The 17,238-nt window shown below is 40.9% G+C and overlaps 2 protein-coding genes across 5 annotated transcripts in view; one reads left to right on the top strand and one right to left on the bottom strand.

The window, feature by feature from the left end:
• The window catches only part of gsna (gelsolin a), a 30,544-nt gene extending 29,623 nt beyond the window's left edge, over nucleotides 1-921 (top strand). The window contains exon 16 of one of the 3 annotated variants that reach the window (XM_008288349.1): nucleotides 65-921. In XM_008288349.1, coding sequence (XP_008286571.1) covers nucleotides 65-245 — 181 coding nt within the window. In that variant the 3' untranslated portion in view covers nucleotides 246-921. The remainder of the gene's footprint in view (nucleotides 1-64) is intronic. The other 2 variants (XM_008288346.1, XM_008288347.1) reach the window with 2 other exon arrangements.
• Nucleotides 922-988: 67 nt separating this feature from the next.
• On the bottom strand, nucleotides 989-16,359 carry stom (stomatin). 2 transcript variants are annotated; one of them, XM_008288350.1, is made up of 8 exons: nucleotides 16,185-16,359; nucleotides 15,408-15,440; nucleotides 13,664-13,773; nucleotides 13,260-13,332; nucleotides 7,791-7,873; nucleotides 7,428-7,631; nucleotides 4,921-5,055; nucleotides 989-4,226 (listed from the first exon to the last, which is right to left on the bottom strand). In XM_008288350.1, exons 1-8 carry the CDS (start codon nucleotides 16,243-16,245, stop codon nucleotides 4,038-4,040), a joined length of 888 nt encoding a protein of 295 aa, XP_008286572.1. In that variant the 5' UTR covers nucleotides 16,246-16,359; the 3' UTR covers nucleotides 989-4,037. The 2 variants fall into 2 exon arrangements, with proteins under 2 accessions (XP_008286572.1, XP_008286573.1); XM_008288351.1 differs by lacking the exon at nucleotides 15,408-15,440 and having other exon boundaries at nucleotides 16,185-16,358.
• Nucleotides 16,360-17,238: the final 879 nt, after the last annotated feature.

Here is a 17,238-nt window from a genome sequence, read left to right as displayed (position 1 = left end):
GGTCCAGGATGATTTAAGATTAAATTTGTCATTCTAGCATTTCCTCTGGCTCTAACTCAGACCTTTCCTCCTCAGCGTCGCGTTACATCGAGACGGATCCGGCCAACCGGGACCGCAGGACGCCCATCGTCAGAATCAAGCAGGGCTTCGAGCCGCCCACGTTCACCGGCTGGTTCCTGGGCTGGGACCACGACTACTGGACCACCGACCCGCTGGAGCGAGCCATGGCCGCGCTTTCGGTGTGAAACCCAGCGAACCCCTCCTTAGCTGCCTTCACCTTCGACCCCTGCCCCTCCGCTACAAGCACTGAGCTCCACCTGTTAAGACTTTCCTCGCTGCCAGCACACCCTTAGATAAAGTTTTTTATTTGTCTCATGTTCTACAGCGGTGCCTTCACACCTGTAATGAAACCAACAGCCGGTAGAAACAGGGCTTTAACGGATAAACAGACTCTCTGCAGGGTTTTGCACTAAATATAGTCTGATTCTTATTTTGTATTTTGACAATAAAACTAGTGACACAAACAGTTTAAAGTTTAGTGAGCCGCAATATTAGAAAACTCACTGCCACCAAAACACAGCTTATAAAAAGCAATACAACCGACGCCTTAATATCAGTTCCTCTAGTTTACAGTAAGCCTGCGTTGTTTTGTTTTGTTTTTTTTAAATAAAAAGGTACTGCTCCGGTTCCAGGATGTCTTTATAGATATATTGTTTGTACCTTTCTTTTTAAATGTCACTTGTATTTATTTTGTAAGAAAAGCCACAGATTCGTACCCAGGAAGCTTGTGTTCTGCTGCAACTTTTAGAACGGGAAACCGATGCTTAGCTGCTTTTAAAAACCATCTTCTGTGACACTCTCTGAGGTTTCCCTCAAACCTTGTTACCATTTCAATTAAACCAATAAAACATGTGAACCGTTTTCTGTCTCTGCTTCGAGTTACTTCACACCCCGACCTGAGAGAAATGAAACGCAAAGACGAGCCTGCTTCGTGGATAACATCTTTATTTGAAGTTTTATATATATATACTTGTATCATATCAAGATAAAATCATATCAAGTCATTAGTAAAATGTACAAAACAATATTGTTAGCTGCAAAAATAAATCCCACAAGCTTCTATCCCAAATAAAAAATCTCTCCTAACCCCGACTCTTCCCGGGTTTGGGACAAAAACAACCACAAACACTCGGCGAAGTCCTTTAAACCGACGGGTTTGAACAAACTCAGCGAGGATTCTGCAGCAACGTGACGCGCTCTACTCGGCAGCAACAGCAAAAAATACAGGACTTACTGAAGTATAATGTAACAGCCGTAACGTTTCATAACAAGAAGGTGCATCACACCCGGTTCAGGTAAATGTGACAGACCCGAACCGTCCATCCCGCCACCGCAAAACGAAAGTTCACACTACGAGATATATAAAAAACACTGCGTGGTCAGACGAAGGCTAAACGCTGCGATAAACATGGACTTTAAATGTAACAAGGAGGCGAAAACTACACGACTAGAGCGGCTTCAAGACAGACGAGTACAAAGATTTGGCTTGTGTTACACCCACAGAGAGCGTACGGACGTAGTAAAACACAGCAGCTCGTTCAGAATGCATAGAATGAGACTGTGAAATGAACACATGGTAGAAAGTTAAGGCTTTTGGTTGAAAGAGTTGCAGTTTCTGCTTCTCCTGAGCAGGAATGAAGTCAGAGAGGGGGCGGACAAAATAAAAGGAACGACTCAAGGCCAGTAAACCGGCTGAAAATGTCGACTTTTCTTCATGTTGGAGTTCACTCAGTGTGTTTCTTATATTTTGTCCACCTTGTTGTTAACAGAAAACATGTAGTTAATGACAGTCTACTATTGGAAACAGCTTGTAATCTAAGTAATTACAACTGGAGAAAAGCTAGTGTGTGATAAGGAGGAACATTTACGTCTGATATTTGCATATCTCTTACTTCCTGACACTGCTGCCTACCCCTCTTGCTGGTTAGTACACGATAAACCAAATTTAATCATCACATTAAACATCAACGCACCACATTTAGTGTATTTACAACATTCAGTGTTGTAAAAAGTCAAAACGAACAACTTTGCACCAGCATGTCGGTTCACAATTCTTTCATTGTCCCTATAAATCAGACTAATTGCGTGCAGTACGACTCATACCGCACAAGTTTCAACTTTCAAGGCTTCAATGTTCAGATTAGTGCAGAGATTTGAATGACTTACACGCTAAAAAAAAAGTGAAATTGGCACATTTAAAAACACAATCAGGCATTTTAGGGTTTGGTAATCAAGTCTTTACAGTCAGAATATTGATATCATGAAAAAAAAACACTTTAAGATACAAAATAGGCGCAGCACAAAGATGCTGGCAGTGGTTGCAGTAGTGCTACGGTGTCAGGAGAGTGTAGAGATATACATGTAAGGATAGAGGTGTGTGTGTGTGTGTGTGTGTGTGTGTGTGTTCATAGGCCACATATCCAGCAGGCACTTTGCTTTAAAATGTTTGTGGAACAGATGAGAGGTTTTGAGGTTTTGTGGTACTTTGACAGTCACGGAGCCTTTTTGTAGCTTAAACACAGATAAAAAATAAAACGTCAAGCTAACAGCTAAACCACCAGAGGCCGCTAATACGAAGCAAGTGTAATATATCCAGGGTATATTATCGTCAATAGCTTCAGTAAACCCAACAACCACAGTCAGGACGAGCAGTTTAGTGAAGGTGGTTATCAACTCAGTGAACACAGAGTTTCTCAGCCTGCTGTGAGCGGGTTAACGCGAAAGAATTTAGCAACAGTCGACCAATCACAATCATAGCCAGGTCTGCTAGCATCAGTGAGTAACTTTTCAAACAAAACGTCAACTATAATATTTGAGAAATGCAAAGATTTTAACCACAATACAGACTAAAAACAACACAGTGTGAGCAAAAGCTGGCAAACAACTTCAGACTGTGTTGAAATCAGCGACATTACTATGAAATTGTAAGGAAGGCGTCAGGATCGGCAGTCACAGCATTGTTTTAGGCTTCGCCAATCAAAGCCAGATCCGTTGCATCCACTGATATGCAGGTATCAGAAAGGGAAAGCACAAATTCACAAAAAAGTGCAAAAAAAAAGAAAAAAGAGAGAGACACAGGTTTCTGTCATGGTGCCCATTGCTAACAAAACTCCCACAATGCTCTCTGCTTGCTAACAAAGAACTACCTGTAGTCAGAGTGACCACTACCTCTGGTAAATAAAGTAGTAAACAGGTTTTTTGATACTTGTAGAGCCACAACACACTGGACCCTCCCCACACTATGCTTTACACAGACTCCTACTGAGGGTCCTGACCACCTACGTAACATTAAGTAACAGCTTTAAAGCCAAAATGCATTTCTTTTTAAGAGCTATTCAGTCGTCAAGCACATATTTTGGATTGGTTTTAATGTAACTTTAATGTAGTTGAAGTGTGTATTAGCTAGAAATATTGATCTAGACACCCTAAACTCAGTCAGTGGTCAGTGACTGGAGACACACCACGCTGACTGCTGCTTGTTTTTCTGGTTGCCTGCCATCGTTGGTTCTAGCTGAGCCACCTCAGCGGTCGTTCAGCTGACGAAGCACACCGAGTCCACACTGGGATGAGGAGCGCTTAGATCAGATTCTAACAAAGCAAACGTTTTAACTGATGCTCAGCTAAAAGAATAATAAGCACACAGCTTAAATTAAAAGAATGTTTGCAGTAAAACGGCCGTTTTAAAAGAAGTAACCCAGGAACTAGAAAATGGTCAGTTTGTTTGAAAACATGTTCATGTGAGCTAGCAGCTTGTTGTGTTCAAATGTAACAATGTTATGGTGATGACATAAACAAAACAAACAAAAACAGCTGTAGTTGATTTCTAGTCATTCTTAAAGGACAGTTTGGTGCATCATGGGCGAAATGCACCAACTTCCTGTGCGTCAGTTTAGCGCTGCTGGTTAAAATCTAACACTGGGCCTAAAATACTTGTGTATGTGTTCAATGGTGTGAGTGTGAGCGAAGTGTTTTGAGATTTAGTGTTTGATGAACCCCTGCATCATCTCCAGCGGCAGTGGGAAGATGATGGTGGAGTTCTTCTCCGCCGCGATGGTGTTGAGGGTCTGGAGGTAACGCAGCTGCAGGGCCGAGGGGGACTCGGCGATCACCAGGGAGGCCTCCTTCAGCGCCCGCGATGCTTTCATCTCACCCTCTGCTGCTATCACCTGGAGACGGAAACAGGAGGAAGGAGTGGTGAATGAATGAATGAATGAATGATCTCACAGCTCAGTGGAAGAAGCATCTGTAGAGTTACAATTTTGGAGAACTTTCCAGAACTTTTACAATCGATTTTTAATCTTTGATGACATCTTTTTCCACGCTAAAGACACTCTAAGATCTAATATGGTTTCGTAGGATGAGACTAATATGTTAGCTTACAAATTACATAACCCCCGTAATGCAGATTTTTCTGACCTGTGGGCATCTGATCAAAGTTATTGCTAATGTTAGCCACATTAGCTGCACAACTAGTTAACACACAGGATTTCCTCTTGTTGTGGAAATCAAAAATAAAAGTCATCCACTGTCTCTTCAGTTCCTCAGATGCTGGGAGTGCATAAAGACATGAAGACTGTTGTGTTCATTCTTGCAGCCGACAGCTGAGAATTTGGCAAGTTTTACTGCTTTTACTTTACACCTCTGAGTTTATCATTTACATTAGAAACATATTTTTTCAAATACAGGAACTTTAGGTAGCATAATTTATTTACTGCTCCGATGAGAGGAAACCCGCACTCTTGGATTCCTCGAAGCTTTTCCTGTTTATTTCTGGTTTTAGTCATCGCTAACAGTCCTGACGTTAAACCCTGTATGAGCTCTGTATTTAAACTCAGTAACGGGGAAGCAGAACCAGCTCACCTTGGCTCTGGCCTCGCGGCTGGCTTCAGCCTCGGCCGCCATGGCTCTCTGGAGCTGAAGGGGCAGCTTCACATCTTTGATCTCCACCCGCTCCACCTTGATTCCCCAGTCATCTGTGGCATCATCTAGACTGGACTGAAGGGAGAGAAAATTCAAAGATTGAGCAAAAATTTACATTACTTTAGATTTGACAGAAACAAACACAGCAATGTAAAAAAGCAGACTTGTATTTTTTAGGTTAGATTTTCATTCCAATTGATTTTATGTTAATATAAGAATGAATGAAAAGAAAACTCCAATGAATTAATTTCTCAAAAACCAAGACCAACCCAAAGCTCCCCGTTTTTGAAGAAAACACAACCTTGCAGTTTTCAATCTGTCCAGCAGATGGAGCCAAACCAGGCTGCATTTCTCTCATATATTAAAAAGATTAAACGTAAAAGACAGACGGCGTAAAAGTAAGAAATGTACATCAGAAAGAGATAACTGCAGGTTAATGTAAAGCATAACACATGATACTAAAATATGTACAGTCAATGTGGGATCAGAAAACAAGTGGTTTTTATTTCACTTTTATATTAATGAAAGCCGGCAGGTTCTGTCTGCAATGTTTAGTCCTAATAAAGTCTAATCTTTAAAAGGCAAAAACACGAAAATAATTACCAAAAAAGCATTAAAATGAAGGCCTGGTCTTCATCGAAAGCTTCAAAACAAATTTATTATGTCAAGACCAATGCTAACTTGATTGTCAGTGGGCTGTCAAGTTTTATATACACGAATAAACGACATCCTGTTCACGACAAACTGCCTGAACAGGGACACACAATAGTGGATTCTTGTCAGTGTCTGATATGCTGCATTTTATCTACTCATTCTGGTCAATATATGCACTTATTCATGCACATAATTGCACAGAACAGTAAATCTTTAATGTGGTGGAATGAAATATTACTGTGATGAGTCACTTGCAGACATTAAATGTAAAGTTCTTCAACATTCAGGAGGCAAAACAGCAAAAATACTTCAACTTTACACATAAAACTAGGAAACAACCTGGACAAGTTTGACCTACTTCACAAGCTGCAACACAACTAAATAAACATAATCTCTGCCCACACTTGCACCACGGACACAGTGTTGGCGATTAGTCAGCGCCGTCTCTTTGGTGAATATTTATTTTGGGCGAGTGTTGATATTTCATTTTAAAAGCTTCATACAGACGACACGCTTATATCGTCATGCATCCCCAGAAGTAAATATTTAATCGTTTACAGCTCAGCATAAACTGTAAGTAAAAGTTTAATGAATAAATAAATAATTGAACTCAAGCCGAGAGCTGCGCTCTACACGGAAACACAGGATTAGCTAAAGTTTTTTTTTTTAAATTCACAGCCAATACGCATTTAAGTGCAGTTTGTTAGTTTAACACTGACACACAGTTCAGATGACAGATGCATTACGCAGCTGGCAAATATGGCTTTAAGCAAGATGGCACGGTAATTCCTCATTGAGTTTTCCATGCGAGTCAGGCTGTCAGTGGAGTCTCGTATGTGATGGCTGAGCACTAAAAGATGACAAAGGGCTGCAGAGAGATGAGAGAATACTTGCACCATATACCAAAGGAATAAGCAACATAAAGGAAGGCTAAAATGAAAAAATAATTACTGTATTTAACAGTGAGATCATGGTTATTTATTATATTTTTTCACTGATTTTATGGACAAAATGTATGGCTCTTTCACTTATCAACAGACTGACAAACTGATTTCTCTTCCATGTTGGAAAACACTTTCTTGAACTAGTCCCGATTTACAGTCAATTTCCTAGAAGGAGAAACTACGAATACAAATGTACCAGAACTATTATAGATCATGAGTTAACACCAGATAAGCGCAGAGACTCATTGAGGAAACACTTGCGTTGTTATTCTTCTTGCATTCTGGCCTTGATGCATTCACTGCTCTGTAGTTTGTGGAGGTTTTTTTTTTTTTAGGAGGTTGAACAAGCCGTGCACTCTTTGCATATGATTTGCTTTTGCTTGACATCACTTGGCCCGTTTCCAGGAAGCAGCTTTGCTCCTTCGACTCCAGACATTTGATTTTTCTTTTGTCTATCTGCTCTCTGCTGTATATTACTATTCTAACTATTCTATTCTTTAACATCCAGAAAATGTCTGCACAGGCTGCTGCAGCTGTGGTTTCCCTAAACGTGACGCTAAAATATCCCGATCGCCCCCCGGTGGCCTGCTGTTAGATTAGGAAGGATGGTGGTGTGTAGTGGAGTTTTCTACATCAACAATCCATCATGTTCAGGAAGGACAAATCATGTTTGAGATGAATATCTGATTAATTGTGTAGCCCTACATAAAGACCGGATGTGGAAACAGGGGTGACACAGCTACAATTCAAAATACCAAACTACCACTGACACATATTGTGCATTTTACTAGTATTAGCATGTTTTTTTAAAATCCTGATGCCAGTAACAATGCAGTTAAAGGACTCTACCTGCATGCTGTGTGCGATTTCTTCACGGTCAGACAGGATCTCTGCCAGGTTCTTGGTACCCAGGACGTTCCTCAGGGTGGTCCCGGCCAGCAGGCGGGTAGCAGCGTCTGCATTGGTGATGTTAGCCACAGCCAGAGTAGCATTCTGGACCCGGTAGTACACCACGCCGTCAACGCTCACTGTCACGGAGTCTTTGGTCAGAACCTGGAAGCAGACAGATTACATTTGTACCGTTTTACTTGATAAAAACAGTGTTACAATGGGGCTAAATATATAATCTGCACGATTGCTTTAATGTCATTTAATTTTCTGTTTAACTGCTAAAGAATCTGTTTAATGTAACTGGAAGTGTGCGTGTCTTACCTCCTGCGGCGGGATGTCGAAGGTAATGGTGCGCATGTCCACATTAATAAAGCTGTCAGTGCACGGCAAGATGAAGAACAACCCTGTGGAATCACAAGAATGCAAATAGTTTCAACAAAGACTAAAGCCACGGTAAACACAATAATGAGGAGGCTTCTTCACAAATGTTTGAAAACACCAGGATGAATGAAATTCTGGCAGCAGGCCAAGTCAAACTCTCTTTATAAGACTGCAGCTGTGCTGACAGCGAGGCAAAGCTGTGGATATTTGCAGCTTTCATTAGCCCGTTTCAAGTCGCTATGATTGAATTAGAGCATCAAACAATACGAGGCATGTGCCTGAGTGAAACAGACATGTGCTAGGTGTGCAATCATTTAGCAAACATTAAGGCCACACCAGATAGAGAGTAGTTGGCTGCATTTCCTGTCAGGATATTGTGCATTTAAACGGTGAGATCACAACCATCTGTTCAGCAGGGGAAATAAAGATAACAGCAGTCTTCCCATACCATTTCCACCCTGACGTTTCCAGCACAATTTCTTCATGCTTGTCAGACAAGTAAAACGGCCTCAGTTGCTATCAAACAGTCTGAAAACTGTCTTGTGACGCAAAGGAAAATTCCACCGATTAGCATGTTCATCAATAAGCATGTCTGTTCACAGGAAACTGTACACAGGAACAAAACAAGCCTTTCATTTTATATTTAACTACAGTAAAAATGATTCATTTTCCCCTTTACAAGTTTTGCCCTTTTGTGGCTTTAAAGTGTTGAATCATGGTCAAAAGACTCATTCTTGTCAAACTGAAAATGAATTTCCAAAATGTAATGCAATTTAATTAAACATATAACATGTAAAATAAGTTGTTCCATCAGTATTCACCCATTTTAGAGTGATTCACCTAATTCAATAGTCCTGCAGTCGATTTGTGCTAGAAAGTCACATAATTAGTGTGACTGAGATCAATTGAGTGCAGTGGATGTGTCTAAAGTGATTGTCGTATAAGGACGTCTGTATCAAGATGCTCCAGTCACTGGTGGATCAGTTCTCCTGGATGGAACTACACCATGAAGCGAAAAAACACCAATCATTTTCATTAAAAGGTTACTGAGAAGCATAAGTCGGGGGATGAATACAAGAACATTTCCATGTCATTAAATATCCCTTGGAGTGCTGCTAAATCTGTCATCAAGAAATAGAAGGACATGTGTAACTCTGCGGTCTTTAAAAACGGAGTGATCGAGCAGGAGAGGCCACCGATACACCTACGACTCCTCTGGAGGAGTTACAAACTTCAGCAGCGAGAGAGTGGCAAAAAGAAAGCCACTGTTGTAGCTCATATTTAATCTCAACTTGGGTTTCTAGAAAGCATGTGGGAGTCTGTGGAAGAAGGTTCTTGGGCAATGATGAGACCATAAATGAGCTTTTTGGCCATCAGACTTAATGTAGACAAAAATAATGCACACCATCACCAACACACCATCTCCACTACGAGGCACAGTGGTGGCAGCATCATTGTTTGGGAATTTTTCTCAGCAGCAGGTCCTGAAGAAGATTTGTTTTCGAGCAAGACATTGAGCTAAAGCATACAGCACAAAGCCATAAAGAAATGGTTTTAAGACAACAAGGTGAATGTTTGAGAGGCCAAGTCGAGTCCAGACCTCAATACAAGAGAAAATGTGTGACTTGACTTAAAAAGGGCTGTTCATGTATAATCTCTATGCAACCTGACAGAGCTGAAACAATATTATACAGTAGAATGGGATAAAAATGTGCAAATTCTTGTCAAAAAGTCAAATTATATGAACCATGATTCAATGCTACACAATAATAAAAGAGAAGAAAACTTGTGTGAACACTATTTATAGGCACTGTATATTGGTCGTACAACCCGATGACCACAGGGTGCATATCACATGAGCACAAGGGCCCTTTAAAAGTAATAAAAGTAATTTTAAAAATCCATAATTGTGAACCTGCTTCAAACTAATAAAGAGACACTTAAAGCCTCTATTGTCCACCAGCTGTTATAAATGGAGAGAGGGCCAGGCTATAAGGGTACAGAGCACAATGTGAAACCAAATGTGAATTTAACTTTGGCATTGGCTCCTCCAGCTCCTCAAGAATGTGAGGTTTGCAAGCAGAGAGCTATTATTAACCCCCTGCTGTCATAAATAAGGTCCCCCGGCTCTCTGTGGAGTCACATTTCAGGATTTTTTAGAGGACAGTGCCAGCTTTTCAGATCTGGTAAAACAAGAAATCAAAGATAAAGAGACAGTGACTTACGAGATGTATGCAAATTATACCTCACGGGAGTCTGTATTTTTTTTTACCTCTCTTTTACTAATAAATACACTGCCTTTCAAAACAAGAGTCACGTCCCTGAGAAAAGGATGAATTAGGCATTCAGACGTCGAACAGACACGTGTGCAGTAGCATTGCCAGACATATAGCACAGAATCTCAGCAGCTACGTCTGTGTGCATGTATCTGTCACTTGGTTGACCTTTGCACTAGTATATCTTGTTTTCATTGAATTCAGCCAACAAAATATTTCATTTTTAATCTGTAGTATCGATTTCCTTTTAGTCATTCTGTCCCAAGGCAGGAAGAGGATGGGTGGAAAAGTACACGACTCCCCACACCCACCCTTTTGTGATTCCTCCCAAGGTTTCTCACACTAGGCTCCATGCTAGGGGCTCGGCTTTCCTGACAATAATGCTGGACTGTTGGTCAGAGAGTTTAAAGTAGTAAATGTTAGCATTTGAGACAGCATATTGGACAAGTCTTGTGTTTACATTATGTAACATTTTAGAGGTTTGGTGCAAACACAGACTAATATACAGGGCGTCTCTGGGGATAAACAAGTACAAAATGTCATTGTCTTTGTGCTTGTACTCTGTGCAATGACAATAAAGTTGAATCCAATCTAAAATGTAAGATTTTGCAGGCTGTGTTAATACCACTTTAGATGGAATTTAAGACCAAACTTGCTATGGAAATGCACGCCAAAAGTAAAAATATGCTTCAAGTTAAATATTGCTCAGAGCCACAAATTGCAGCGGTATGATGATGATGTTGGCTACTGGTGGAATAAGTGGAGCATAAATGAAAAACTGGAACCTGCATGTGCGATGTGATGATCTCCAAAGCCCTAAGTCTGAAAGGCCTTCGTTATACAAGGCAGTTTGCTTCATTAGCATTTCCAGGCAGCGATAAAATTCTGCCAAGTCCAGTCATTTCCAAAAATAACAACACCTGAGTTAAACCATGCAGACCCAATGCATGTGCTAAATGCAATGGGGCATTTAAGGCCAAGCTCACAGTGCAGAAAGAGGCAGTTCTTCACAGACATTCTTCTCGCTAATCTCAGTCATGCACGCACTAAAAGATTTGAAAATAATGGCGTTTCATACAGTGCAGGATGACATTAAGATTACTGTGCCAGAGGGAGCAGTCAGGAAGCAGCGCACCACCTCATATGACTACATCGGGAAGCAAAATGGAGTCTGTGACGCAACAAACACTAATAACACTTTGCAGAGAGACGAAAAGCTTAACCACAAGTCCAAACAAGTCTGAATGGAAAAATGGTTTGGGGGGATATGATCAACATGGGCTGCTTATTCTCCAGTGAGAGTTGGAGGTGACATTTTAAATATCAGTTTTAATATCTGTCGATAACGTTGGCCTCAAGGGCAAGGATGTTAAAGCAACAGTGCTGCGTTAATCGTAACGAGTCCTGATAAGCAGCCCTGTTGAGTCGGAGGAGTGGATTAAGACTAACAAATTACAATCTGAATGTCAGACAATTCAAAACTTTCCCACAGGCTTTCATCAGTAAATGTGCATTTAAGACTTTTGAGGACCTGCCGCTATCCTGACATCATTTTTTTCAAGTTACACTAAGAATATTAGCAAGTATATGAATTATTGCCATCGATATCAACCTTATAAATTCACTATCCATCGAGTTAAAGTTTTCTTCACGAGGAATGAGCCTTCAGAAATCTAACTGTATTGGCTTCCCTCTCTCCAAAGTACAGTATTTGGACAGTTTGCTCGTGTTTGGTTTTGTTCTCCAGCACAACAGATCTGAAAATAAACAATAATTATGAGGTTAAAATTTCCGCTTCAAGCTTTCAGAGTGTTTAGCTGAGTGTGTATTCAGACTGAGCGGAAAGTTTTGGACTTTCCTCATCTGTGACCTCAAGTCAGCCCAATTGGTTGTGTGCTTCGGTGCTGGAAATCAGGCTGAAGGCAAAACATCTGTGGAACATTAATTTCCCTCTACACGTTAAGTACGATCGCTGAGTGTTTGTGTTAACCCATCCAATAAGTGCGGTCCCCTGAAATGGGAGGGCTGTGTGTGCAAACGGCTAAGATTGTTCATCTGCAGTGGGAGCAAACACTGCTAATTTAAAGCTGAGTAGCCAGTTTCATTTCAAACCCATTTCAAACAAAGTCAACTGGAGAGCAGTGGCAAAACAACAAATCATTTCTCCCACTGTTCAAATACGTAAGGATGCTCTGCATACTATATTTCTGTTCTGCTCCTTGAGCCTCTGAGTTGTCATAGCAACCGATGCCATTAGATTGCTGGGAGCACAAGTCATAAAGTCTAAGTGAATTGACTGCCTCAAAGATGGTGGGTCATGTGACTGCTGTTTACTGCAGACGTGCCACACCCCACAATCAGAGTCACTGACTGATGCTGATGGACTCAGGGGAAATAACTCATTCTTTGTGTTACAACATCGTGCCATGAACACGTGGTCTAACAACAACTGACTGGCTGTGACACAGATCATTTGTTTGCATTTGGAGGGTGAATGATATACCTAAGAAACAAATGTCTCTTGAGTTCTGTACTAAATGTATGTCAGTTATCTTGTTATGGTAAATTCCTCTGCTTGTGCGCCACTGATTTAGATTTCTCTGTCTCAAGATGACTTTGTCACACAAAAAATATTTACAGACTAAGATGAGAGAAGAACCCTCTCATCCATCAACTTCAGGGTAAAAGACAGCATAAATTCATATTTGTCAAAAAACTACAGGAACTTGTGGAACATCTGTTCTCAGAGAGAATTTTGGTACCAGAGTTGTGTTTAGTTTTCTCCTTGGAACAGATGTCAGTGGGTGCAATCAAGTTAATTAGCGCAAGTCCTGTTCTGACGCTACTATATTCACAGTACATTCCAGACTCCTAAACAAACTGCGTGTTGGGCTTTACAGGCCTGTGCTGCAAAATAAAACGACTTAACTTTATAAACCTAGACTAAGACATCTGAAAAAGGACAGAAGGGATCATTTTAGGGACCACAAGTGCTTGACATTTAAGTTAAAAAAAACTCTTGATATTCTTGTTGAAAACACATTCAGAATAGATTTTAGTGAAAGAACTAAAAAGATGTAGAAGGAGCAAATGAAACATCTGGTGTACAAAAAGACAACACATGATTTCTGACCTGGTCCTTTGGCTCCTCCTCGCACAAGGCGCCCCAGGCGAAAGATGATGGCTCGCTCATATTCCTTCACAATCTGTAGACAGAGAAAAAAAACAGACTACTGTCACGCACGAGTCTTCCCTTTCTCTTATTTGACATTTTACAAGCGTAACTAGATACTGCAGTGTGTCTATGGATGCCTTTAAACTAAGTTAATGCAAAACGATGGTTCAACAGCTTCTATAGGTTGTTTTAAAATAAATAGCAGGAACATGGGGAGTGAATCTAGGGGAACACACACTGTAGAATTTCCAAAACACTGACTGCTAAACAGAGTTTGCCTTATTTGTTTAATTATTTCTACTTTAGTAGCCAGCTTTGCGTGTGAAGAGGAAAACAAATACTGGATTTGACCAGCAGCTGACCTTAATGCACATCCATATGGAGAGGGGCAGAGTAACCAGCATCAGAAGAAGAGAGAATCCAACCAGCACCCAGCCACACAAGCCAATGTCCGTGTCAGGATTCTCCAAAGCTGTTGGAAACAAGACAGACACAAGCACTGAAATAAATCCAACTGGTTCGATCATCCATGGGAATTAGAGCTGCACAATGCTGGAAAAAAAACTGACACTGCAATATGAAAAATACAGGAAATCTCATTAGATTACTTGAATAACTCGATTTGGAATGAATTAATAATTTCAGAATGACTGGGGGGATTTTGTGGGAAGTGTATCTGCATAGATAATAAAAAAATAACATTAAAAAGCTAAAAAAAAAACCTTTTACTGTGAAGACATGTTGCGTTTAGTGCTGATTTGAATCGGCAAACAGCCGTTGTCTCATGTAGTGCTCAACCATCCCACAGCACTACTGACAGGGCATTTGTTTTTGGTCAACGCCCTCCAGCTGAAATATTTCTATACACCTCACTAGGGCTGCACCATAGTCAAAATTATAATCACCATGATTCTTATCAATATTTGGATTGCCATTAATGATGAATTTGTATTTGAGTAAACAGAGAACTGCTTTTATTTTGATGTCGAGCCGCAAATGTACAAACCTTTGCATTAAAGTAAAACTTTAAACAAGTTACTTCTTCACCTCAATTTTTTGCATCTTCTCGGGAAAACAACAAAGCATCTCACATGTGGAACATCTGCTTATCAATATAAACAGTACAATTTACTGATGTTTCCTAAACACCTCGTATACCTGCTATGGCACATGCTAGCTGTGCACAAAGAAGCCTCTAATCTCCACTCAGTTCCTGCCGCGCAGCAGGTCAGACGAGTGTGTGACCAAAAAATAGTTTGACAAGACTGAAATAAGGCGCTCTGATGTCGAAAATGTAATACTAGTGAATATCTACATGCAGTGTTTTGCAAGAGTGGAGTTTTTTCATTAGCGGAACACACTTTAATCATGAACTTGATTGTGAATAATAATCCATTAACTGTGCAGCCCTACAACTAATGCTTTTTGTGCAACCAAATCTTCCTTTTTGGATTTTCACTCCTGCTTCTTGCTCATGTTGCTGTGCACATGTGGAGTCTGCATGCAACAAACTCCCTCTCCTGTAAATAAAGTTAAAATAAAACCTGCTTTTAACCAAGATATCTTAAATCAGAGAGCTTGTGTTCTACCAGACGGACGTTGCTGGTAAATTAGTCACAGAAAATGAGGACTGTGAGTTTTCTATTTGTATCAAGCAGCATTAAAAAGTCATAGCATGATGCATTTGAGTTAGTTTGCCTCGCTTAATATCACATACCCTGTGATGTGACCATCATGTCTGAACACATCAAGGATGTATCATTCACCCCAGCTAGTAATGCAATAATACCTACGAGATTCAATAAATTGGCACGCATCTGCTTGAAAAGCAAGTTCTGTCAGAAGCAAAGTATTCTCTCACCAAGAAAAACACACTTCGAACCCAATCATCCAATCATGCATAAGAGCAGCGTTCATGTCAACACAGACGTGGAGTAAATGTGATTGGTTAGTCAGTTTAAAGTTACATCTGCATCCACTTGTCCACACTCGTGCTTTTTGGCATGTGTTAGGCTAAAGCGGGTCAGGCCTGCCATCCGCTCTGGGCTGCAGAGTTCACATGAGGCGAAGCTCAACATGCAACCATTCAATGGCTGAGATCCATACCTTCAATATCAGATGCACCACGTATGCCTGGACCTACAGACAAAGCCAAAACGCCATTGAACAGTGAGCTTACAGTAGTTGGGTATTGACTGAAGGCATGCTTTAAACAATGCACCAAGTTACTCACTTAAATCTTTTATAACAAGTTTCAGTAACTGGATCTGGGCAACAACATCCCAACTCACACAATCAATACTGCTGAAACAGGACTTTAGAAACACACCTCTATCGTGATAAATGGGAACTTTTTGTAGCTTAAGCTGTAGAAAACAAGCTCTTTGTAATTTGGGCTGCAGAATTGGAACCTTCTATTATCTCAGCTTGTAAAAATAAAGTTTCCCACCCACTCAGGATGCTACGTTCCTCAGCTATCTCCACGGAATACGCCTATTTATACACCAAATCCAAAAAAGCTGAGTGGACGCAGATAGAACCGGTGTTGCTGTGCTGCAATCATTAGTTTGGTCAACTTTCTTGTTTACATCAAACCGTTAGCCCCCCGTGTAGCTCGCTAATGTTAGCTTGTGAGGAGGGGGCTAGCTGCCGTTAGCTGTGGGATGGGCGCTAATTAGCCAGCTCGGGAGCTAACGCTAACGTTTTGTTAACATTTCCCCACTTTTCAAAGAATAAAACTATCAACTATGTGATGCTAATCGGACTTGGCAATAGCTTCACTTTGGCCTCTTTTAAAAAAAAACAATTTTAAACCAACCGTAGGACGGCAACATGACGCCCTGCAGCGGCTAAAGCTAACAGAAATAGTAAAACAACCGTCACCTGCTTGACGCTCCCGTCTTTTGGACTCCTTCATTGCGACGTCTTCGTTGTCGGAGTGCATGTTCCCGGTAAAATAAACGGTCTAACGGTGACTGTAGTTGGTGGTGGTGGTGTGTTTACGGTAACGGCTCCGTGAGGCTGCTGCTGCTGCTGCTGCTGTGTTCAGGGTGTGTTTACCCTCAACTCTGACTTGTAGGTGCTGTGACGCAGCTGCTCGTTTCTTTACAGGCATGTACAAGTGGGCGTGGCTCAGCCTGTCAAAAAACACATGTCAAAGGTCTGGACTTGCTGCAAAAACAGGAAAGATGTGCAAACTGTGTGTTTTCCTACTGCAAAATGGCAGGATGCATGTGTCATTTTCAGAAAAAAAACTTAATTGTACATCGAAGCACATAGACATAGATATCCTCTCTCTAAGTGAAATCAAGTTTTTAAGGTAACATGTCCATATGGGTTTTTTGTGCTTAAAGAAACATCACGGGAAAAATCAGCAGTGAGCATTTCTACTTTGAAACTCTGGAGAAATTATGACAGTCTCAAAAACACGGATTAAAACTTCTAAGGTTCATATGTAACAAGCTTAAAGGCCAATTTGTGCTTTCTGTGGAGTAAATTTAGTTATCAATCCAATCCAGACGCAGCCCTAAATTTGTGGTGCCAACAATTTTCTACTGACAGAACGCAGACACAGTGGGAAGGTCTAAATTCTCCAGACATCTTGTGCTATATCTGCTCACTGTGTTCAGTATATAGTCTTTATAGTAAATGGTCTTTATAGAGCAGATAAGAAGTCGACACCACGGCTGAGCATTTCTACCTTTAACCTGCAGTGTAGCAATGACGGCCTCAAAAACATGGATTCAAACTTCTGGGGTTTCATATGTTAACAAATGGAAGGATCCAATCCTGTCAACTTTGTAGGCTCACTGAGATGAGCCAGACCTCAGAGATACGATCACCGACCATCGCCGCGCCATGCATGCCACTTAGATTTCTGTCAAACCTGATCCTGCAAACGTCATGCAACGATAGCATCAAGAAGGCTGCATTTCCA

This window comes from Stegastes partitus, unplaced genomic scaffold, assembly GCF_000690725.1.
Source record: "Stegastes partitus isolate 25-593 unplaced genomic scaffold, Stegastes_partitus-1.0.2 Scaffold554, whole genome shotgun sequence".
Classification (NCBI taxonomy): domain Eukaryota; kingdom Metazoa; phylum Chordata; class Actinopteri; family Pomacentridae; genus Stegastes; species Stegastes partitus.
Note: the sequence above shows the minus strand (reverse complement) of the source record. Positions and strands in the feature narration are given on the sequence as shown.